The sequence below is a fragment of the Bubalus bubalis genome, chromosome 3 (genome assembly GCF_019923935.1).
Source record: "Bubalus bubalis isolate 160015118507 breed Murrah chromosome 3, NDDB_SH_1, whole genome shotgun sequence".
NCBI classification, from domain to species: domain Eukaryota; kingdom Metazoa; phylum Chordata; class Mammalia; order Artiodactyla; family Bovidae; genus Bubalus; species Bubalus bubalis.
Window position 1 is genome coordinate 44,585,695 of NC_059159.1, and position 23,328 is coordinate 44,609,022.

Consider the following 23,328-nt stretch of genomic DNA (forward strand, 5'->3'; position numbering starts at 1 on the left):
ACCTGCCCTCCAGCCACACAGGGTCACTGATGGTTCCCCAAGTTCTTCAGGCCCCTCCTTGGCCCTGGCTGCCTTCTTCCTCCTCCCTGCCTTTGCTCATGCAGTTCCCCCATCACCATCCCCCATCCAGCTGTCGTGTTCAACTCTACTGTCTTTTAGGGTCCAGCATAACCACCACCTCCTCCAAGCCCTCTGTTTCCTCTTGGCTCCCACTGCTGGAGATTTGGGTAGTATTATAGCATTATGGGCTTCCCTGTTGGCTCAGATGGTAAAGAATCCACAGGTGGGAGACCTGGGTTCGATCCCTGGGTTGGGAAGATCCCCTGGAGGAGGGCATGGCAACCCACTCCAGTAATCTTGCCTGGAGAATCCCGGGGATTCATGGACAGAGGATCCTGGCGGGCTACAGTCCATGGAGTCGCAGAGTCGGACATGACTGAGTGGCTAAGCACACATATGAGCATTATGGTGGATTCACAAGTAGCTCAATGGTGAAGAATCCGCTTGCCAATGCAGAAGACCCGGGTTTGATCCCTGGATCGGAAAGATCCCCTGATGAAGGAACTGGCAACCCACTGCAGTATTCTTGCCTGGAGAATCCCATGGACAGAGGAGCCAGGTGGGCTACAGTCCATGGGGTCGCAAAGAGTCGGGCATGACTGAGCATGCATGCATGGTGAATTCTGTTCTTTTCTAAATCCACAATACCGTGAGTAATTTTTTAAAAGAATAAAACCAACTTTTTGTGCCCCCCTCCAAGTTAAAAAAAAAGATCCAATCCATTTTAAAAATTCAAGTAAAAAATGTAGAAAGAAGAGGTGAAAGAACTGCTATCCCAGCGGACGGAGACAACTTGTGTTCACAGCTCCGTGACCAGCCTCCGGGCACTGAGTGCCTGGAACACACTCATTTATCTAGAGTTTGCTCTGTGCCAGGTTCCAGGCTAAGCTCCGTGTCTTTCCCTTTAAATCCTAACACCTCATGAGGCAGACATTATTGCTGCGAGAGGGTGAGTCAGTCACTCTTGGTCACACAGCTGGTAAGTGGAGGAGGACCTTCTACTGCCCCTGGGCATGTGGCAGTGTTAACAGCCATCTGCACACTTGGTTGCTGTTCCCTAGACTATTTTTGTTTTATTTCACTGAGAAATACAGCCCGACAGCTGTCTTTTTCCTGGGAGCTTCCTGGGAGCTGGTCTGTTCCCCCCCCTCCCCACCCCGGGCAATCGAGCTGAGGAGATGTTTCCTGAGGGACTGGACGGGGACAGATGGATGCATAGGCCAGTTCACCTCAGAGACCACCCAGCTTCCGTCCTTTCCTTCCTATTCAGACACCGAACAAAGCCCTCTTGGGTGGCCTGAGGGATTCTGGTCAGGAGTAGCCAGGCTGTGAATGAGGGGCCGGGTGGTAATGCTGGGACCCGCTAGGGTCTCATAATGGAAGGCATCTCTAGCCCTGGAGGCGGTGGCCTGGGTACCATGTGACTGGCCCTCCAGGCCACCTGGCCCGAGGCACCCCAACCCCATTCCTTTCTCCTTTGGCACTGAGCACCTTTACTCACACAGCCACCCTCCCGCCCCTCCCTTTAACTCCTGCAGCATCTAGAGGAGAGCGTCTTTCATCTGTCAGCCCCCTACACACACACACACACACACACACACACACACACACACACACGCATCCAGCTGTAAGAACCAGAAACCAATGCAAAGTGGCTTAAATGCTGAGAAAATGTATTTTTCATCCTAGCACGTGGGCCCAAGGTAGGGCAGCTCCAGGGCTGGCACCTTCAGGGGCTCAGAGGCGTCGTCCCGGACCTAACCTCATTCCATCACCTCCCTCAGTTAGGCCCAGGGTGGTGTCCCCTCTCCAGGAAGGCAAGAAGTGGGGGGAGCACTTCCTGTGAGTTGTTTTTTCTTTTTCCCCATCATCAAGGAAAACCTCTCCCAGAAGCCTCCTATGGGGGTTTCCTCGTGTCTCATTGGTCAGAAGTATACAACATGCTTTTGCTTAAACCAATCACTGGTAAGGGGGCTGAGCCCACCTGTCTGGCTTGGTCCAGTCAGGACTCATGCCCTGGAGTTGAGGTGCCCCAAGACACCTGGTCCAGGAGAGGTGGGCAGCCATCTCAGCCACATCAGGCCTGCCCAAAGGGGAGCGAGTAGAGGAGGGGCAACATGGAGGTGACCAGCGAGATCTGCTTAGGTCCTTGTTCTCATTTCTTGACTTTATAGAAGAAAGGAAGTAAAAGAGTCAGGTTGGATAAGCCCCCAGGGTCACACTTCAGTGTCCCCATGCCATTTATTTACTGGGTCCCTAGTGAAGCTGTGTTAGATGAAGACATTTGCTACTAGCCCTTTACTCCATCTATTTCTTCTAATTTTCTTCTCTATCCGCCTAACTTGTTACCCCTCCAACCATGGACTTCCTGGGAAAAACATTAGCATCCTACGGACATCAGAGCGGAAGAGACCCTCAATGTTAATGGCATCAGTGGCTTCAATTCATTTTCCAAATGGGGAAACTGAGGCCCAGAGAGGGAGGGTTCTCCCCAAGACCACTCTGTGAGGTCGCTGATGGCAGAGTTAGCACGGGACTGAGGGCCAAGAAAGCACAGCAAATCTGAGACTCACAAGGCTTGGAGCCCACCCTACTGGCGTGTGACTTGTGCAGTCACGCGGGGTTTAATGCTCCACAGTCACTATCTTGAAATTCCAAATAAAAATTTAAACGAAGGGTCTTACGTTTCCACCCGCACTGGCCCCACAAATTACGAAGCTGACCCGGAGCCCGCAGCTCCTGACTCCTCGGGGCGCTTCCTACAAGGCGCACTGCCCCACCCACCTGTGGTCCGGTCAGCAAGTCTGACTGACTCCGTGGCACTGCCCTTCCCAGGGAGGAGAGCAGGCTTCCGGAGGCTGGGGGTGGTCCCCAGCGGAGCCAGGGGTGCAGGACCTGACGGACCCCTTGGGAATCCCTCCCTCATCTCCAGCTGGCTTGGCCTGACTTCCCTCCTCTCGGCTCCCTGCTGAGAATTAACAGAGAGGGCTGGTGGCTGCCCCCACCCCCAACGTCTGTGCCCTGTGTCCTTTGGGCTGGGGGTGGGGGCTCCAGAATACAGGGCCCCATTGTGTGCCCTGATGGCAGGCAGCTGGGCTGCTGGAAAAGTGGATAAACAAGCAGTCCTGAGCGCGTGCCCCTGAGGCTCGAGGGAAGGCCAGGATCCCCTGGGGTGGTGGGAATAAGATGGGAGTGACCCAGCTCTGTCTCTCGGGAGGACTGGAAGCAGCGAGATGTGTGAAATGCTCAAAATAACCCCCGACACCTAGGCAGTGCTCTTCAGCTGGGGGCTTTGGGACTTGTGACTGTCACTGCTAGGTCTGTGACACTGGGGATAAAGTACTGCCTCCTGGGCGTGGCTTCCAGGCCCTCTCTTCCTGGCCTCATCTGTGATGACACTCGGCTTCCCATATGCCCTCGTGGCCTCCCTCACCCCAGAACTCTAGCCTTGGCTGGTACCCCCTCTCTCCGCTGCTCCCTTGGCTGCCTGCCACACCTTTCCCCACCAGCCTCTCCCAGCAGAATACTGTCCAGCCAGTCCTGGATTCAGGATGCCCCGGGCCGTGTTCCTTACCCCAGGTGTCCCTCTCTCTGGAGCTCTCGGCTCCAGCAGCTGCCTCACCGCCTCCGGGGGTCTTCTCCCCAGAAGCACTCAGAAGGCAGACTAGGCTGGTGGTGGGGAGCATGACTCCCAGAGGTGGTCTCCCATCAGAGCTGACAGCACATCCTGGCCCAGCCCAGGATCCTCCAGGGGCCTGAGCCTCCCCACTTGACTGCCCACCTGACTTTGCAGCTGCTTTTTTATGCTCGGGAATTTCAACTCCATCCAACTTCAAGCCCAGCCCTAGAACTCCCTCCCAGAAAACTTCAGGGGCTCAGCTAAGCCAAGTGTCCACCTAGGGTAGCAGGACCTGCCACTCAGATGCCCCCGGTTTCAGGAAAGGAAGCAGCCTGGGAGGATGGAGAACTGGACTTTAGGGGTTACCATGGCAAACTGGGAGGAGAGCAGAGGCCTGTCTAAAAGAGTATGCTCTGGGACTTCCCTGGGGTCCAGTGGCTAAGACTTCTAAAGCAAGGCGCTGGGTTTGATCCCTGGTCAGGGAAGTAGATCCCACATGCCACAATTAAAGACCCAAATGCCTCCACAAAGATCAAAGATCCCGCATGCCGCACCTAAGACTCAGTGCAGCCAAATAAATAATAAATATTAAAAAGAGAGAGAGGGTACGCTGTAACTCAATGGTGGCCCACTATTGCTGTGGGGAAGTATAAGCTCAGTGTTCCTAAATTTTTAAGAAAAGCCAGATTTCCCACTCTGTGTGTGCAGTTTCCTTGATTTAAAAATAAATTTTGAGAGAGACTTCCCTGATGGTCCAGTGGTTAAGAGTCTGCTCTTCCAGTGCAAGGGGCGTGGGTTCCATCCCTGGTCATGGAATTAAGATTCTGCACGCTGCAGCAGCATGGCCACACACACACAGTTAGCTTTACAAATATAAATTGCACTTTTCGTGGGGTAGGGGACACGTGATTCCAGGAGTTCTAACATTTGCATAGATTCCTATAACCACCACCACAGTCAGGGTACAAAACCGTGCACCCCCGACACACACATTCCCTGGTGCCGTCCCTTTGCGTTTAAACTGTCTCCTCCTCCCTCCCCTTGACAACCACCGACCTGTTCTCTGTCTTGATGGTTTTTGCCTTTTCCACAGCACTGGAATCGCCATTTGTAACCTTTTGAGACTGGTATCTTTTGCACAGTAAATGCGTTTGAGAGTCATCCATCTGTTATCAATTGCTCCTTTTTATTATAGAACAATTTGCTTACCCACTCACTGTCAGAGAATATTTGACATCTTTCCATGTTTTGGCGCTGTGTATAATGGTGTTAGACACATTCACGTACAGTTTTTTGTGTGTGAACATAAGTTTTTATTTCTCTAGGATAAGGACGTTCCGTTCTATTCTGAGTTGGCCGAGAGTTTTTATCGTGCATGGATGTTGAATTTGTCAGTTGCTTTGTCTACATCCATTGAGATGATCGTGTGATTTTTCTTCTTTGGTCATCTTTAGATTTCATCAATTAATGGTCAAATATTGAACTAGCCTTGGTGGATAAACTCTACTCGGTTGTGTCCATGTAAATAAATTAATTAATTAACTTATATAAAAATAATACCCAAGTATAGATCGCATATTCTGTGGGCTTCACAAATGTATAATGACATATTCCATCATTAAACAGTGGTCTCTCAGTATCTGGGGATTGGTTCTGGGACCCACATGGATACCAGAAAACTTGGATGCTCAAGTCCCTAAGTTAGCCTCTGTTATCCAAGGTTCCTCAGTGTTTGTGGTTCTGCATCCATAGATTCAACTAACCACAGACCGTACAGTATTATATGTATACCAACTGATTTTTCTGTCATCTCCATGCTGCTTCCAATCCCCTCCAATGAATTTTTAATGTTTCAGTTACTTTATTTTTCCATTTCAAAATTTCCATTCAGTTCTTTTTTCATAGTTTCTATTTTTCTTCTGAGAGTTTCTTTATTTTCATTTGTTTCAAGAATGCTCACCCTTCCTTCATGGAATACAGTTATGATAATTGCTTTAAAGACTCTGTCTACTAATGATAACATCTGGGTCACCTTGGAGTTGGTGTTTATTGTCTTTTCTCTTGTGCGTTGCTGAGCTTTTCCTGTCTCTCTGCACTTCGAGTAATTTTGGACTGTGTCCTGGACATTCTGAATATTATGAGACTCCGGGTCCTGTTAATAATACTCCTGCTGCATGCTTAGTAGCTCAGTCCTGTCCAACTCTTTTGCTCAGTCCTATCCAACTCTTTCTGGACTCCAGCCTGCCAGGTTCCTCTGCCCATGGGATTTCCCAGGCAAGAATACTGGAGTGGGTTGCCATTTCCTTCTCCAGGGGATCTTCCCGATCCGGGGATCAAACCCTCATCTCCTGTGTCTCCTGCATCAGCAGGCAGATTCTTTACCACTGAGCCACCTGGGAACCCCTAAAAAATACTCTGAAGAATACTGATTTTTGTTTGTTTGTTTAATCAGAAAATCAACCCAGTTAGGTTGAAGCCTCAGATCCCAACCTGCCCTCTGAGTAGTCAATTCAGTTCTCAAAGACTTTGAAGTGCTATTTGGATCCTCCTCAGATGTACACTCTCCTGGGGCCAGACTGTTCACTGTCTACACTGTAGTTCTGTTCTCAAAGCTTTTGGCGTACTCTTTTGGGTTAGTTCCATGTATCTGCAGCTCAGGAATGGGCCCAGGACTTCAAGCCCATCTTATCAGATCGTAATCCCAAACTCTTGTCTTCTCTGTGGTCCCCGCCTCCCCAGACCCCAAGCTCCCAGGAGCCCCTCTTTCCTGGGCCTTTGACTAGAAATCTGAGGTCCTGGCCACCCTGTGCTGTTTCGCATCTCCCAGGACTGGTCCACCTGCAGGTCGTAGTGGTGAGAGGAAAAAAAGAGAGGACCGAGTAACAGGAATCCCCCTTCCCCATGTTGACCAAGTTTCCCCAATTTTCCAAGTTTCTCATTCTACAGAGAAAGATTTTCCTCCTCTCTGAGTTTCGGGTGCCTGCCTGGCTGCTCCCACTCACCTCTGAGACTGGATCTTGCCTTGGGGGAGGGCTTAGAAACAAACATGTAGTCTTCCCTGGTGGTCCCGTGGTTAAGATTCAGCCTTCCAATGCAGGGGGTGTGAGTTTGATTCCTGGTTGAGGAGCTAAGATCCTACATGCCTTGCAGCCGAAAAACCCAACACATGAAAGATAAACAATATTGTAAAAAATTGAATATACTTTAAAAATGATCCACATTAAAAGAAAAAAACAGCATTTGTCCCCCTTTCTCTATTCCAAAAGGGTCCCCTTTCCTGACCTCTCATCAAAAAGAGAGTTTCTTTGTAAATTAAGAAAAAGAAAGGAAACAAAAATTTTTCTTAAAAAAAAAAAAAATATATATATATATATATATACACAGTTTTTTTTAGAGCTTTTTCTGTTCACACCTGCTGTGCAGTTGTAGGGTAAGAGCTACCTGAGCCTCAGGCTAGAAATGGTGAGAAAAAGTAAATCAGGGGACTTAACCACCATATTCATCTTACTTCAAGTTGTTTGGCTTGTTTTTGGTTTTTATTTTGTTGTTTATGTCTAGTTTTAATTTTTCTCCCAATTTGTCTGCTGTGCTTTACTTTTCAGAGTCCTTGTATAGTTGCTTTATGTATATTCTGTCCAGAGTTTTTAGTTAGAACCAGTGCAAGAGACAGTGTAGAGCTCCTGACTCCATCTTAACCTGAACCAGAAGCCTTTTGGATCTTGGCATTTCATTTTAAATATTTAAATTGCTGCATTTAGGATGTTAGTTGGAGACGTGTGCTTTAGCAAGTCAACATTTGAAATACTATTATCTAGTATTTCACATCCTTTAAACATTCAAAAATTTTTTTGGCCATGTCACAGGCTTGTGGGATCTCAGTTCCCTAACCAAAGATTGAACCCAGGCCCACAGCAGTGAAAGTGTGGAGTCCTAACCATTGGACCGCCAGGGAACTCCCTAAATATTTCAAATTCTTAAACAAAGGTTCTCTGGACCCAATCTTTCTAGGTGAAAAGAGAGTAGAATGGGAATTCTCTGGCTAAGTCTCAGCACTTTCACTATCGTGGGCCATGGGTTTGATCCCTGGTCAGGGAACTAAGGCCCCACAAGCTGCATGGCATGGCCCAAAACAAAGAGAATACAGATTTATCCTTTCTCTGGTCAGAGCAAGCCCCACACTTGTGATAATAATAGTATCATTATATTAGTAGAAATAATAGTCATTATTAGTTAAGAGCATGAACTCTGGGACCAGGCAGCCTGTGTTCAAATCCCAACTCTACCTCTTACTAGCTGTGTGACCTTGACCCTGGATGAGCCTTCCTGAGCCTCAGTGTCCTCACCTGAACAATGGGAATAATAATAGCATCTTCTGAAGTGGTTGTAAGGCTTCCATGAGTTCATATGTATACAGTGTTCAGGCCTGGCATCAGAGAGGAGTTACTAAGCATTTGTTTGATTACTAATTTAATCGCTAACATTTATTAGAACTGCAGACTGAGCCAGCTTATCTCCCTTGTTCAGATAATAGCTTGCCTGAGTCCGTCTGGCTTGCAGATGTCCAAACTGGGGAGGCGTGGGTGGCTGGGCTCAGGCTCAGGGCGATCTGGCTGATGATCAATCAGAGGGCAGCGGCAGTGATGCTCCAAACATCGTCTGGCCTGAGATAGAAGAGCTATGACCCGGGGAGGAATGAGTTGGGGAGAAAATCAGCCTGAAGAGAAAGGCAACAGAAATAGAAGGGGAAGCCTGGTAATTGAGTGGCCCGAAAAAGGAGGATCAATATTTTGCTGCCAGGGAAACTGATTGCTCCCCTGGCAGCCAGCTCCGTGGCCCAGCTGTGTGCACGCCAGCAAAAACAGCTGCTCCTGCAGCCCCTGCCAGGCCCAGTGTGCCCACCCCTCCCACCTGGGAGCCCACAGGGCAGTGCAACCCAGCCCTGTGTGGTGTGTGCGCCCCACACAGGTTGTGAACTGGGATCCCGGTTCACCGCGAAGACCACGTGTGAGAGCTAAGTTGCTTCAGTCTGGCTCTGCAATCCTGTGGACTGTACCTCAGTGGCTTCCTCTGTCCATGGGATTCTCCTGGCAAGAATACTGGAGTGGGCTGCCATGCCCTCCTCCAGGGGATCTTCCCAACCCAGGGATCAAACCTGCACCTCTTAGTCTCCTGCATTGGCAGGTGGGTTCTTTACCCCTAGTGCCACATGGGAAGCCCAAAGACCACATGTGGGTCATTATATACCATACTTACCATGTGACCTTGAGTGAGCCCCTCTCCATCCCTGGACTTTGGCTTACTCATCTGTAAAATCAAGCTGGGCCAGCTGAATCCCCCACCACACACACCCAGGGGTACTGGCAAAAGCCTATCTAGTATCCAGGAAGGCTGACACTCTTGGTGATCTAGGTGAGGGGAGTCCAGCCATAGAAGCTAAAACTCCTTCCATACATAAGCGGCCAGGAGAGCGAAAGAACATTTTGGTGCAGACAGCCTGGCAAGAGCCGCCTCTGGGAAGTGCAGGGTCAGCGGGACCTGGGGCCAAGGAGGAGTTCCCGCTACAGGAACTGTCTAACGTCTTAGCCTCTCTAAATGTCAGAGTCTCAGTTTCCTGAGCAATAACGGGAGACTGTAACGGTAGCCACTATTAAGGTTGTTGTAAGGATCAGAGGAGGCTAGTCTGCCAGAGTTTATGGCAAGCCCTTGGTGAGCTCTGTCTGTTTTTTAAAGGGCTGTACAATTAAAATAAGCCATTTTTTTTACTGGGCTTCCCCAATGGCTCCGACAATAAGAATCTGCCTGCCATGCAGGAAACCCGGGTTTGATACCTGGGTCAAAAAGATCCCCTGGAGAAGAGACTGATTAAACTTAAAGACAACTTACATTAAAAAAGAAAATTTAAAAAACCAAACGACTGTACAGCAGTTGGTGTGCCGCCTGATTCACACCCACTGTGTTCTGAGACCTTCCCTCTTTGAAGACCCTGTGGGAGTCCTGGGCCCACAGCTCAGGGGCGTTCCAGGGACTTTGCAGGGACCCTCATCTGTCTGCCTGTCATCAAGGACCCTGGCACCTCTGCTCCAGGCTGGCTTTCCCCAGAGGCAGGGGGATGGACAGCCTGCCCCCCTCCCCGAGTGTCTCCCAGCCGGGGGGAGTCAGGGACTCCACCCACCGACTACAGAATCCACAGCCTGCCTCCCCTTACGTGGATCTGAGGTTGAGATCAACCTCCGCATCAGCCATTCAACACTCCAGGGTGACCTTGACCCTCATCAGAGATAATTAAGGCACAGCTCCCGACCTTGGAGAGGATTGTAGGTGTGAACACCGGGAGCCCCGGCCCATCCCTGCATTCATAGCCCCCCTACATTGCCACTGACGAGAGGGCAGGAGGAAAGGAGGCAGGGCACCAGCTGGGAGGGTGGGTGGGCTCCCCGCAGCCCTGCAGGTGGCACCTGGGCATCGCTATTCTCAGAACCCACGTCACTGCCTGGCCGTGTCAGAGGCTGCCTGAGTGATGGGGCGGGATGGGGGGACAGCTGCAGTGCTGAGGCGCCACCAGCCAGGATGGGAGCTGGTAGGAAGCCACCTTCCTCCTTCCCTGGGATTCTTCTGGCCTTTCCTGAGGGCCCTCTGGGTGCCAGGTTCAGTGGTGGGGAGGTCACAGAAACAGGACGTAACCTCCGCCCACCCTTCACCCCCAAGCCTGGTCAGCAAGCTTGGAGACAGAGGAGGGGTGCTTTTCCATGTAGGGTCTTCCCTTGCCACTCATCTTCCAGAGCCCAATGGGCACGTCCCCTTAATTGCAGGGGGCTCCAGAGCGTTCATTTTCCCCATGCCAGTCTTTGCAGAAATAACTTGGAGACGGAAGCTCCGCCCAAACAAACCCGGGTTCTGAGCACTGCGGGAAGGGATTTGCTTTTCCTCACTCATGCTGTCCGTCCACCTCAGAATAAAGTGGGCCCCCCATAGTCTGGGGTGGGCACTGACCCCACTGAGAGGGCGAGGGCTAGGAGAGGACCACCGGTGTCCCCTTGGCTCAGGTGACAAGCCCTCTCCCCTGGCCAGCCTCACCCCAGCTCTGGGGCATCCTGGGGGCCTCACGCCTGTCCCTCCTTCCTTCCCACAGGTGGAAAAACTCGTGAAGTATTTGGATCCCAACGACCTGGGGAGAATCAACTTCAAGGACTTTTGCCGAGGGGTGTTCGCCATGAAAGGTGAGGTCTTTCGCCTGTGGCTTGCCCTGCATATTTGGGAGTCTCTCTTCTGTGTGTTCCCTATTGAGGTTAGTCCCAGTGGAAGAACATCTGGAGGGCAAGAGCCTGTCTCGCCTCCCTCTACCCAGCCTTGGCCTGGCTTCTCTACAAACTGGATGCCCCATCTCTCTGCCTTTGAATCAGCTGGTCTCTTGGAGACTTGGGTTATCTGCCTCCCAGCAGCCCTACCCACCCAAGGCTTATTCATCAGGAGCAAAGCTGCTGGGCTGGGCTCAAGCCCTGACCCTCCTCTGTCTGTCTGTCCATCCACAGGGTGTGAGGAGCTGCTGAAGGACGTGCTGTCTGTGGAGAGCGCTGGGACGCTGCCCTGCGCACCCGAGATCCCAGACTGTGTGGAGCCGGTAAGAGGGCTGCGGGGAGGGGAGGGGAAGCCTCCAGCCACCCACCTGGCCCTGCTTGGTCTTCTTGCCTTTGCTTCACGTTTTTGGTGTCAGGAAGACACCAGAGCCCCCTCTGAGGGCCCTTTGGCTTCAAAATCAAGAAACAGATTTTGAAATTGGAACAATGCAAGCCACAGCAGAGGGTAGGGGAGCTGGGGGCCCTCACGGGGGGCCTTCACCCCGCTCTGTGCTCCAAGGAGAAGCTGAGTCCCAAAGGGCAAGTGTCAGCTGGTGGTCAACAGCAGGCGGGGATAACAGTGTCTCTCTTTTCTCTGACACCAGCTGGATGTCCAGCAACTCAGTTCAACTCTGACACTAACTGCCCAAAGTTAGTGCAGGCCCCAGGGCCAGCGCCTCTGTTCCACCAAACCACCCTAGTTGGGGGCAGCCGCAAAGGGGGTGCCTAGGCACCCTGCATGTCTGCTGGGCTGGCTGCAACCGCAGAGGTTCCCACAACCCCCTTCAGTAGAACAACTTACAGAACTCAGGAAGACACTGTATTTATGATGATTGCTCTATTATAAGGACACAATTCACAGAAGATGCATGGGGCAAGGTCTGGGGGCAGAGCGGGGCCTCCCCAGGGCAGTGTCTCACCAACCCGGAAGTCCCAAGTCTCACTGCTCCAGGGTTTTTATGTCCCCATCTCCACTCCTCTCACCTCCTGCAGTTGGGGGTGTGTGGAGCTGAAGATCCCAACTTCCGAATCACCTGCTTTTGTCTTTCTGGTGACCAGCCCCATCCTGAGGCTCACTGGGGGCCCTGCCTCATTAGCATGAACCCAGGATGGGTTGAAAGGGGCTCCTAATAAATGATAAAAGTCACTCAGAAAGTTGCAAAGGTTTTAGGAGCTCTAAGCAGGACAAGGACCACAGGTCCTCAAGGCGCTGTCTTACTGTCAGCACCTAATGGTGTGTTCATTGGTGAACTTCGATCATTTCCCCAAATACTTGCAGCTGCATCTTACAGCTAACACAGGTCACCATGCCTGAACTGACAGTCTGGAGGGTTCCTCTGGCTAAGACTCCCAGAACTGGAAGACGATTATCTTGGTTTCCAAGATACCAAGCTGGAATACCAGATACCAGGCTGGCTCCAGAACCTCTGCTCCCTCCTCTGGTTGGTGCTTCATCTGGACTTTCAATACAGGAGTATTTCCTGTAACTGAAGGAGGCTCAGGACCCCAGAGATCGGTCACTTTGGCCAGTGGCGCACCTCTTGGGATCCAGCTGAATGGGGAGGTCAGGCTTAGAAATGGGAGAGGGGGACTGTGGACAAAGAATGCTGCCTGCCGTATCAGTAGCAAAGGATGTTGTGGCCATCACACCATCAGCCACTGTAGCCTTTTCCCCCCTCTCCAAACAGTGCGCCCTGAGGGGATTCAGAATGGAGAAAGCAGGTTCCTGGCCATAGATAGCTAAAGTGAACGTAAACGTGAAGTTGCTCAGTTGTGTCTGACTCTGCAACCCCATGGACTGTAGCCCACCAGGCTCCTCTGTCCATGGGATTTTCCATGCCCTTCTCCAAGGGATCTTCCCAACCCAGGGATCAAACTGGGTCTCCTGCATTGCAGGCAGATTCTCTACCGTCTAAGCCACCAGGGAAGCCCCTAAATAGCTAAGGTGCATGTCAAAAAAATGATTTCAACGAGCCCAGACTCTTGCATCTTCCCATACATACACAAGTGCCAAATTCATTAACTCGAGATATATGTTTTTCTTCAATTGATAGTAATCTTTTGACATTCTGACTCCATGGATTTTGGTTTGTTTGTTTTGCAAAACTCCTGTGTATCCTGGCTCCTCATTACCTCTTAGGAACAGTCCGGCAGAGCTTCTGAGAGGCTATCTCTCAGGCCTAAGTCCTCAGTAAATCGCCAAATAAAACCTAATTCTCAGCTTTTAGGTTGTGCATATTTTTTTCTGTTGACAGGGCCATAATGCCCAGAAGCTGCCCAACAAAATGGTGTTAGGGCCAAGGCTCAAAGGTGGCGGAGACCAGGTGTAGGCCAGGACCTCCAAGGTAGGGCTCAGGTGGTTGGACCCCAGGGTGGTGTGCCCAAAACGGGCCCGCAGGGAGGAGTGAAGCAAGTGGACTCGAGGAGCCACAGAGGCCAACAGTGAGGGCTCCAGGCCTGCCTTGGGAGGGCCAGTGGATATGGGGCGAGGATGTGTTTGGGCAGAGGACCCTAAAAGCAGGACAAACATGTAGTGTCCCGGAGCTCTGGGGAGTGAGCCCCTCATCGATTGAACAGGAAGCAAGGTGAGGAGGTGGGCCCATTTTTGCCACTGACTAGCCTGCAGACCCAGGCATGTTACCGTCCACCCCTCTGAGCCTCATTTCCCTCAGTTGTAAAGCAGGGCTCGCCATACCCGTCTGGTGATTCAGTGAGAAAACTGGCTGCTAATTTGGCAAAACTAATACAATTATGTAAAATTTAAAAATTAAAAAAAAAATTAAAAAAAAAAAACTGGTTGCTAATACAAGAGAATTGCCTTCCTCCAGGCGTGCAGTGTCTTGGAGATTGGTATGAGAAACAGGCTGAAGTCCGCATCTTTCTTTCACCCTTGGATAGTGTTTCAGAATCACGTCAAAATAAAGACCTGCGTGTGAGGAGCTGGAGGCCAGAGCGGAGCCCCGGCCAGGTTTCCCCGCAGCCAGCCGCCCCAGGGCCGGTCCCGTTCCTGCAGCCGTGGGCTGCTTTCATGGCCTCCACACTAGGCCGTCCACACTGTCAGGTGGGGAAGAGGGGAGAGGGGGCCTGGAGCAGTTGGCCTCCGAGGGGGTGCGCCTCTTTTTCAAGCAGCATTTTTATTTTATAGAATTTGGGGGTTACAGAAAAGCAGAGAGACCAGGTCAATCGAATCTCAGCAACCCTAACACTCCCACAGCGCCTCTCTCGGGACTTTAGGTATAAGCCCGTCCTGTGAACTCTTTTCTGCCCCTCATGTAGGTCTGGCCCTTACAGGGGGCTCTGGTGGCCGGAGCCCAGCAAGGTGGCCGTTGATCACTACATGCGCTGGGCAGCCTGGTCGGCAGCGTCCGTGATTGAGGCTCTATTCCTCACCATGGGGTCCTGGGTACTGAGAGAGGAGGGGGACAGTGCAAAGCCAGCCTGCTGGGCCGGTGGGCTCCCACAGGGAGGGGTTGAGAAGGCCTGGGGAACTCCGTGGACAGAGGAGCCTGGCTGCAGTCTTGGAGGCTCCGTGATGTGACTGAAGCCCTTCCTGCAGGAGCTCGGGCTCTTGCACCATCTGGGCAGTTTTGGGGTCCATTCAGCTAAAGGCCAGGAAGGGCGAGACCACGGCTCCTCAGGTTGGGAGGGGCCGAGGGGGCCGACACGGGGCGGTCCTCATCCTGCAGTCCTGCTCCCTCAGCGCCCTGCCGTGTCCCTCGTGTCCCCTAGGTGTCAGCTCGAGACCAACGAAGCCAGAGCGCGCCTGGATGGTTACTTGGGCTTCCCAGGTGCCGCTTGGGGAGGAGGGGTTTGGGCCCGAGTGTGGATGACGATGATGACGCAGGGTGCTGGGACCACAGGAGCCTGCCCTCCCGGCTTTCCCCTGACCCCCACTCTCAGGGTGGGGCGGGGACCTCGTGAAGTAGTAAAGTAGTGAAACGCTTTGTGTGCTGGTTGGTAAACTGATGCAAACCCTGCATCCTTAGGGCACCCGGCCCCACTTAGCCCTCTTCCGGGTCCCTCAAACTCCCCCCACCATTGACTGTCACCACAGAGGCTCTGGGCCTGCTGTCCAGACAATGCGAGTCCATCTGGGTAGGTGGCTTCTGCATCCCACCAGCCCTTTTTTCTCTCTGCTGGTGGAAAACTCACTCTCGCTTCCATCTGTGTCACTGTTTATGGTGAAGGATAATATCTGGCATTTCCCTAATGCTGCCGGTCATTCACACGGCTACTGTGGAATAGTGCCTCTTTCTCCACTTATTTGAAACTTCACCCCTTTATTGTGAGCTAAATTTCTGTATAATGTGGGTCTCTTTCTGGACTCTGGTCTATTTGTGTTGATCTATTTGTCTCCCTATTTCTAAGCCAAAACCACAGCTTCAGTTACTCTTGCTTTATAGTGTAATATCTGATAGAGAAAGCCTTCCTCATCATTCTTTTTTTTTTTTAATATATATTTCTTTATTTGGCTGTACCAGGTCTTAGTTGGAGGATTTGGGATCTTCAGTCTCTGTTGTGGCATGTGGGATCGAGTTCCCTGACCGGGGATTGAACCTGGGTCCCCTACATTGGGAGTGTGGAATCTTAGCCACTGGACCACCAGGGAAGTCCCGATCATTTAAAAACAAATATTTATTTATTTTTGGCTGTGCTGAGTCTTCGTTGCTGCGTGCAGCTTTTTCTAGTTCCGGCAAGTGGAGGGCTACTCTCCAGCGGCAGTGCGAGGGCTTCTCACTGTGGCGGCTTCTCTTGTTGCAGAGCACGGGCTTTAGGCACGCGGGCTTCGGTCATTGTGGCACGTGGGTGCAGTAGTTGCGGTTCTCAGACTCCAGAGCGCAGGCTAATTAGTTGTGGCGCGCAGGCTCAGTGGCCCCTCGGCATGTGGATCTTCTGGGACCAGGGATTGAACCAGTGTCTTATGCATTGCAAGGCGGATTCTTAACCACTGACCACAATGGAAGCCCTCTGTCATTCTCTGTTTAAAATGTTTTTTGTTATTCTTGTATATTTTCTCTTCCAGAATACTCTTTTTTTTTTTTTTTTTTGGTCAAAATTCATTTTAAATCCCACTAGAGATTTTGTTTGAAATTTGTACATCAATGGAAGGGAACTGTTATTTTTTTTTTCCAATTTTGAATTCTCTCATCCAACAACATAGTATATCTCTTTATTTTTATGTCATTCAGGAAAATGTTACAATTTTCTCAAATAGGCTTTGCACATTTCTTCATAGGGTGATTCTATTTTGAAGTTTCTATTTCTGTTACATGTAGAATCTTTTTGCCATGATATTTTCTAATTGGTTATGGCTAAATGTCTAGGAGACCTCTTGGTTTTGGATGTTAACTTGTCATAACAACCTTACTAAACTCTTTTACTAGTTCTAATAGTTCATTTACAAACCATTTTCTAGTCTGCTTAATCTATATAACAATGCAGTCATATTCTTTTTTTCTGCATAAATTTAAATGATTACATATTTCCTTGCAAGAAGACAAATTTATTTACCAGTTATTATTGGTTTTAAATATATATACATTTTTATATATGTATGTATATGAAAGTGTTAGTCCTTCAGTTGTGTCCAATTCTTTGCAACCCCATAAACTGTAGCCCTCCCCGGCTCCTCTTTCCGTGGAGTTCTCCAGGCAAGAATACTAGAGTGGGCTGTCATTCCCTTCTCCAGGGGATCTTCCCTAACTCAGGGATCAAACCCCGGTCTCCTGCATTGCAGGCGGATTCTTTACCAGCTGAACTACCAGGGACGCCCGGGGCTTCCTGTTATAATCATTATATAATCATTCTTGTAGCTAAATTGTTCCCCATTGTTTTAGAGTAGGACAAAGGTTGCCAAACTATATTTCCCATGGGCCAAGTCTAGCAGCCTGCTTGTGTAAATAAAGTTTTATTGGAACACGGCCACACCCATCATCTGCTCACTTGTTTGGCTGCTTTCCCAGCACAGTGTGGAGTTGAGTGGCTGCCACAGGGCCTAAAATATTTACTATCTGCCCTTTACAGAAAAGGTTTACCAAACTTTTATATTATATTATATTATATATTTATTTATTTATTTGTTTATCTTTGGCGGTGCTTCGTCTTCGTTGTTACACAGGCTTTTCTCGAGTTGCTGTGAGTGGGGGCTGCTCTCTAGTTGCGGTTCAAGGGCTTCTCATTGTGGTGGCTTCTCTCGTTGCAGAGCCCGGCTGTAGGACACATGGGCTCTAGAGCACAGGCTCAACAGTTGTGGCACACAGGATTAATTGCTCTGCGGCACGTGGGATCTTCCTGGACCGGGGATCGAACCCGTGTCTCCTGCATTGGCAGGCGGATTCTTTACAACCGAACCATCGGGGGAGCCCGTTTACCAATCTTTAAAATAAATTCTGATAGGTGGAAACTGTTTGATCCAAACGATTCAATTCTTAGAATTTCTCATACATCTGTCAAATTCCTTTCCAGAAAAGTTGTGTCAATTAATCTTTCTTAAGGATTGTGTCAGATTCCTCCTACCCTTGGATACTGGCTGTTCTGCTTTCTCAGATCTTTCTCATTTGAGAGGCTAAAATTAGGATTGCTCTTTTGAATCATAATATGGTTGAACTTCTTATATTGCCTTTATCGGTCACCAGGAGTTCTTTTCTTCATTAACTGGCAGCCCACATTCTTCACCCTCGCTTCTGTGGATGTATTCATTTCCATTGCTTTAAAAGAACTAGAAATATTAACTTTTAGACATACATCACAAGTATTTTTTCAGCTTGTCATTTATTTTTAACTTTGTTTATGACAGCAAATTTAAAAGATTTTTATAGCCAACTCATTAATCTTTTCCGTTGTGGCTTCCGCCTTTGGCGTAATACTTAGCTTTCCTGCCCAAGGCTGACACTCTTCTGTTTTATTTTCTTTATGTGTTTGGTTTTTATATTTAAAGCTTTGATTCACAGAGTGAATGTTGATGTCTATGTTAAGATCAGGATCCAATTTTTGTTTTTAATTTCAGCTCCTCTCCTGCCCACTTCACCTCACAGGCGAGAAGTTCTTTATGGAGTTATACTTAAGGGGTCCCTGGAGGGCAAAACAGACTGGGGTTTGCTGGGAATCAAGTCTTCAGCCTGAGCCCAAACTGGCTTATAATCAGAAGGAGCTTTGCCAAACTCGTCTATTTTCTTTTTTTAATATTTAGTTATTTGGCCGTGCCAGGTCTTATTTGCAGCATGGTGGATCTTTGATCTTAGTTGCCACATGCAGGATCTAGTTCCCCCACCAGGGATCAAACCAAGGCCCCTGGCGCTGGGAGCATGGAGTCTGAGCCACTGGACCACCAAGGAAGTCCCCAAACTTCAGTCTTGCCCGCACAGTTTTTAAATATCTGCCCTGAGCTTCTCTCCTAAACTGGGGGTGTGTCAGGCTCAAAGGTCCAAGTCCACCATTGCTTAATTTCATCCATTCTGAAGCAAGCATTTCTAAAACCACCGGCAACAACGGTACTTTTAAATTCTAAAAATACTTTTCCTGACAAACAGCGCTGTGACTCAGCGGTGCTGGTGAAGGTGTGGGTGGAGGCACCGTGCTCATGCTGGTAAGGAGAGGGGGGTGGCTGCTTCCTAGCTCAGGGAGGGGCCTTGTTTGATCCTCTCTGCTTATATACGGCCCCAGTGTGTGTGTGTGCTTTCTGTTTCAACACCTTCCTCCTTCCAAAGGAAAGAATAATTTACTTATCCCAAGCCCGAGAATTTCTCTAAGAATAAAAAGATCCTTGAGTCATATCCTTGAGAAGAAACTAAATTCTGATTAACCCAAAGGCGACAGGGGCAAAAGAAGAGGCGATGTTGATGACCTCTACTGTTTGTTCCCTGGTCTGCCCTGGACCGTCTATCCCCCGTCTTCTGCCCCGACCATCCCTACCCTAGAAAGGCTGGGCTAAGCCAGGCTTGTAAGTCCGCCTTCCAGGACTTCTTCAGCTCCATCTCCTGCCTGCATGCACGCATGCTCCGTCACTCAGTTGTGTCTGACTCTTTGCGACTCCATGGGCTGTAGCCCTCCAGGCTCCTGTGTCCATGGAATTCTCCGGGTAAGAATACTGGAGTGGGTAGCCATTCCCTTCTCCAGGGGATCTTCCTGACCCAAGGATCAAACCTGGGTCTCCCACTTTGCAGGCAGATTCTTTACCATCTGAGCCACCAGGGCGGCCTCCACCTCCTGCCTACTCAGGTCTTAATGCTCAAGTTTGCGCCTGCTTTTGGAACTTAGATTCACTGAGTTAGAGTTTGAGCAGACTTGAGAGAGTGACCACTTACATCCTGTCTTTTTAAAGCTGAGCACAAGGGGAAAGGTTTGGTTTTACTATCCTGTAGGATATTAGCCAGGTTCATAACTAAATTGGCCATCTCTCAGCATCCTTTCTTTAAAATATATATATTTATTCTATATTAAATATATATTTATTTACATATATTAAACATTACATATAAAATATATGTTTGTATTACATATAAATATATTAGTTATATATTATAATATATTATATATATAAAATATATATACATTTAATTTCTTTACTTGGCCGCATTAGGTCTTAGTTGTGGCACGGGGGATCTTCCATCTTCATTGCGGCATGTGGGATCTTTAGTTGCGGCATGCAAACACTTACTTGCGGCTTGTGGGATCTAGTTCCCTGACCAGGGATCGAACCCATGACCCCTGCATTGGGAGCACAGGCTCTTAGCCGCTAGACCATCAGGAAATCCCCTCAGCATTGTTTCTTTCATTGACTATACATACTTTGATCTCTCCTGTTCTCCTTTGAAGCTATCTCAGCCTGCTGGTTCCCTCCCTGATGAGTTAAGTAAATTTTTGACACAGGTAACTGGGAAAACACACGTATACACAATCACTTAAGGACAGACGTTAGTTCACGCATACAGTTGCATCAAGATGGGTGCTAGTTCTCAGAAAGCACCGCCTAAACAAACAGTTCTTAAGCCAGGCTTCAAGCTGGAGTCATGCATTGCATGCCTGCCCAGTCGTGTCAGACTCTTTGCAACCCCGTGGACTGTAGCCTGCCAGGCTCCTCTGTCAATGAGATTCTCCAGGCAAGAATACTGGAGTGGGTTGCCATTTCCTCCTCCAGGGAATCTTCCCCACCCAAGGATCAAACCTGAGTCTCCTGCATTGGCAGGAGGATTCTTTACCACCAGCAACACCTGGGTCATGCAGAATGCTTTCAAAACATACTAATACTTTGGTCCCTCCTCCCAGAGATTCTAATTCATTTAGTCTGGGGAGGTGTCCACTCATCTGTTTTTAAAAGCTCCCCAAGTAATTAGAATGCACACCTGATGTTGAAAACCAAGGATCTACGTCAGGAAGTCTCGATGTTGCAGCATATTAGAATTCCCTGGAAGCTTTTACGATTCCAGATGCCCAGCTGTCCCTCAGACCAATGGACTCAGAACCTCTCGGGGTGAGATCCAGGCGTCAGCACTTTCTAAAGCTCCTCAGGGGATTCCATGAAGCCGTGACCCGTACAGCATCCTGGATTCTCGTCAGTTCACATCAATACTTGCCCTGAGGATGGAATGCAGGGGCTGGGGTGGGGGTGGGGAGAAGTCTTATACCTTGAAAATGGCCAGTGCCTGGCACAGCGCCAGTGTTCAGATGCCAGCTGCCCTTCCCACGTGCTCCTCCGAAAAGTATCCTCTGGGGAGAGTGGTTCGGGACCACAGGGCCCTGGCGGGAGGTATCCGTCTCCCATAGAACTGGGTTGCCTGGGTGCTCAGGCCCCGGGCAGGGAACATTCTTGGTGGCCAATGAGCCGTGACTGCTTTCCCGCAGAGAGGCCTTCGAGGACCCACGGGGAGCAGGGCGGGCTCCATGCATCAGGGCCGAAACAGGAATCTCATGTAGAGGGTTTCTCATTGCAAGAGTTCTTCATCTGCGACCCAGTTTTGAAAACCTCTGAGAGCTCAGGGCGCCCTGCAGAAGATGCGAGAACAGAGGGCCGATCACACTGACTTTACAGAGACCCGCAAACGTGCTTGTCCTCCCACTTTCGGCAAAGCTGTGAGCGAACAGCACAGTGAGAACCCATAGATCCGGCGCCCTGCATTCACCAATTGTGAGCGTGTTGGCAGGTTTCCTTCTCTGCCTCTGTGTGTGTCTCTGTGCACACACTTTTGGGGGCCTGGGGGGCTTGTCTGAGAGCTAGTTGCTGACTTTATGACACTTCATCCTTAAACACTTGACCCTCCCTCAGACCCTCCTCCCTAACCACAACACAGTCATCAGCCGTGGGTGTCTAACGTAAACTCCAGATTTATTTTTTCCTTGCGATGAAGGCTGCTGCTTCTTTTTTGTTTGGCTGTGCCGGGTCTTCGTTGTGGCACCCAGGATCTTCAGTCTCCATTGCGACATGTGGGATCTAGTTCCCTGACCAGGGGTTGAACCAGGCCCCCTGCATTGGGAACGTGGAGTCTAAGCCAATGGACCACCAGTAAAGTTTCTTTCCAATGTATTTGTAGCTTTTCTTTTTGATCTCAGATCCAAGTGTTACATTTAGTCGTCATGTCTGTTTAGACTCGGTTAATCTGGAATAATTGACCAGACTTCTGCTCTCTATGCACCATCACCTCCAAGCCCCCAAAAACACGTCTCCCCACTGATTTTGCCTTTGGCTCCAGACTCATATGGAAATGCGAGGCCCCCTGTGCTAATGTCTAGTGGGTGTTTCACACATGTCTGGCACTAAGCCCTCTGATCCTACTCCATCCTCTCAGCCCTCTAAAACCTTCCCCGTCTCAATACCTGCCACCTCCACCCACCTGATCACTCAGATCAAGGACTGAGTCGTGGCCACTGTCTCTCCTTCCTTCCATAGCCACCTGTCCACAAGGCCTGCTGGGTTTTACTTCCAGGATATGTCCCGAGGTGACCGCTTCTTTCAACCTCCATATTACACCCTATCAGAGCTTTACACCACCCCCCACCTTGTCACGGCATCGTCGCTTGCCTTTCTCCACACCACAGCCAGAGTGTCCTTTCAGACTCTTACATCAGGTCCTACAACTCCCTCACTGAAGAGGCTCCGACCACTTGTCATCTGAGGGTCAGATCCTAAGCTCTGACTTCTCACTGTGACCTAGCAGCTTTCACTTTGGCCTGAACCTCTGACCTGCCCCCCTCCCATCCTGCCCGCGATCCTCACTGTTCCAGCCACGCTGGCCTGTTTTCTGTTCCTCAAGCCCCGGAAGCCAGCTCCTTTCCTCTGCCTGGCTGTTATTTCTACCTCTAACCCTCACCCTCTAGTCTTTGCACAGCCATGCTTGTATCCTTCAAGTGTCCGCACAAGTGTCACTCCTTCAGAGAAGCCTTCCTTGCACACTCATCTCAAGGAACGCCCTCTACACCCTGTCCCTGTCATAACACCCTGCTTGTCCTGCACCGTTTGCCACGATCTTAACTGTCTGGGTCTTGTCTGTCTCCTCCACGTGGGTGGAGGGCTGTGCCTTCCACGTGGAGCACGGTGCTGGCCAGGAGCAGCTGGCAGTACCTGTTGTACAGATGCATCTCAGCAGTGTGAGGTCAACTCTGCCAGGGAGGGGCGGGCGGGTTTCCTCCCACCCGGGAGCAGTTGAGGGGCGCCCTCTCCAGGCCAAAGGGTGTAAAAACCACACTTCGGTGCAGCGAGGGGAGGCAGAGGGGTGGGCATAGGAAAGAACTGAAAAAGGGCTATTTGTTCTGCCACCTCACCGAGACTCTGAAACTCTAGTGTGTATAGGGCTTCCCTGGTGGCTCAGACAGTAAAGAATCTGCCTGCAATGCAGGAGACCCAGGTTCCATCCCTGAGTTGGGAAGATCCCCTGGAGAAGGAAATGGCAACCCACTCTTGTCCAGAGAATTCCATGGACAGAGGAGCCTGGTGGGCTACAGTCCATGGACTTGCAAAGAGTTGGACATGACTGAATGACCAGCACTTTCACTTTCTCTCATTTTCTCTGCCTCTGCACTGGGGCTCTGAACCTCTAATATGTATGTTAATGAGTCACTGGGGGCTTGACAGTGCAGACTCTGATCCACACAGCTCTAGGGTCACCCAACTGTGTGTCTCCTACAAGCTCCCCCATGGTGGTGACGGTCCTGGTGGGGGACCACACCAACCGTGCTTTTGGTACCTTTTGAGTCCACACCACACCCCCTTCCCTTCAGTGCTATGGGGAAATGTGGAAAGAAAGAGCCTGGACGTGCCTCCATTGCCTCTCTCCCTCCCACCGTCTGCCAGGAAGTGTTGTTTCTAGCAGTCGCCGTCCCCTC

The 23,328-nt window shown here is 50.0% G+C and overlaps 1 protein-coding gene across 2 annotated transcripts in view; it reads left to right on the forward strand.

Annotated features, from left to right (window-relative positions):
• The window catches only part of RAB11FIP4 (RAB11 family interacting protein 4), a 111,760-nt gene that overhangs the window by 17,526 nt on the left and 70,906 nt on the right, over nt 1-23,328 (forward strand). Inside the window, exons 2-3 of one of the 2 annotated variants that reach the window (XM_025281036.2) lie at nt 10,809-10,896; nt 11,209-11,297. In XM_025281036.2, coding sequence (XP_025136821.1) covers nt 10,809-10,896; nt 11,209-11,297 — 177 coding nt within the window. Of the gene's footprint in view, nt 1-10,808; nt 10,897-11,208; nt 11,298-18,479; nt 18,599-23,328 lie in introns of those variants that run through there. The other variant, XM_044939533.1, reaches the window with a different exon arrangement.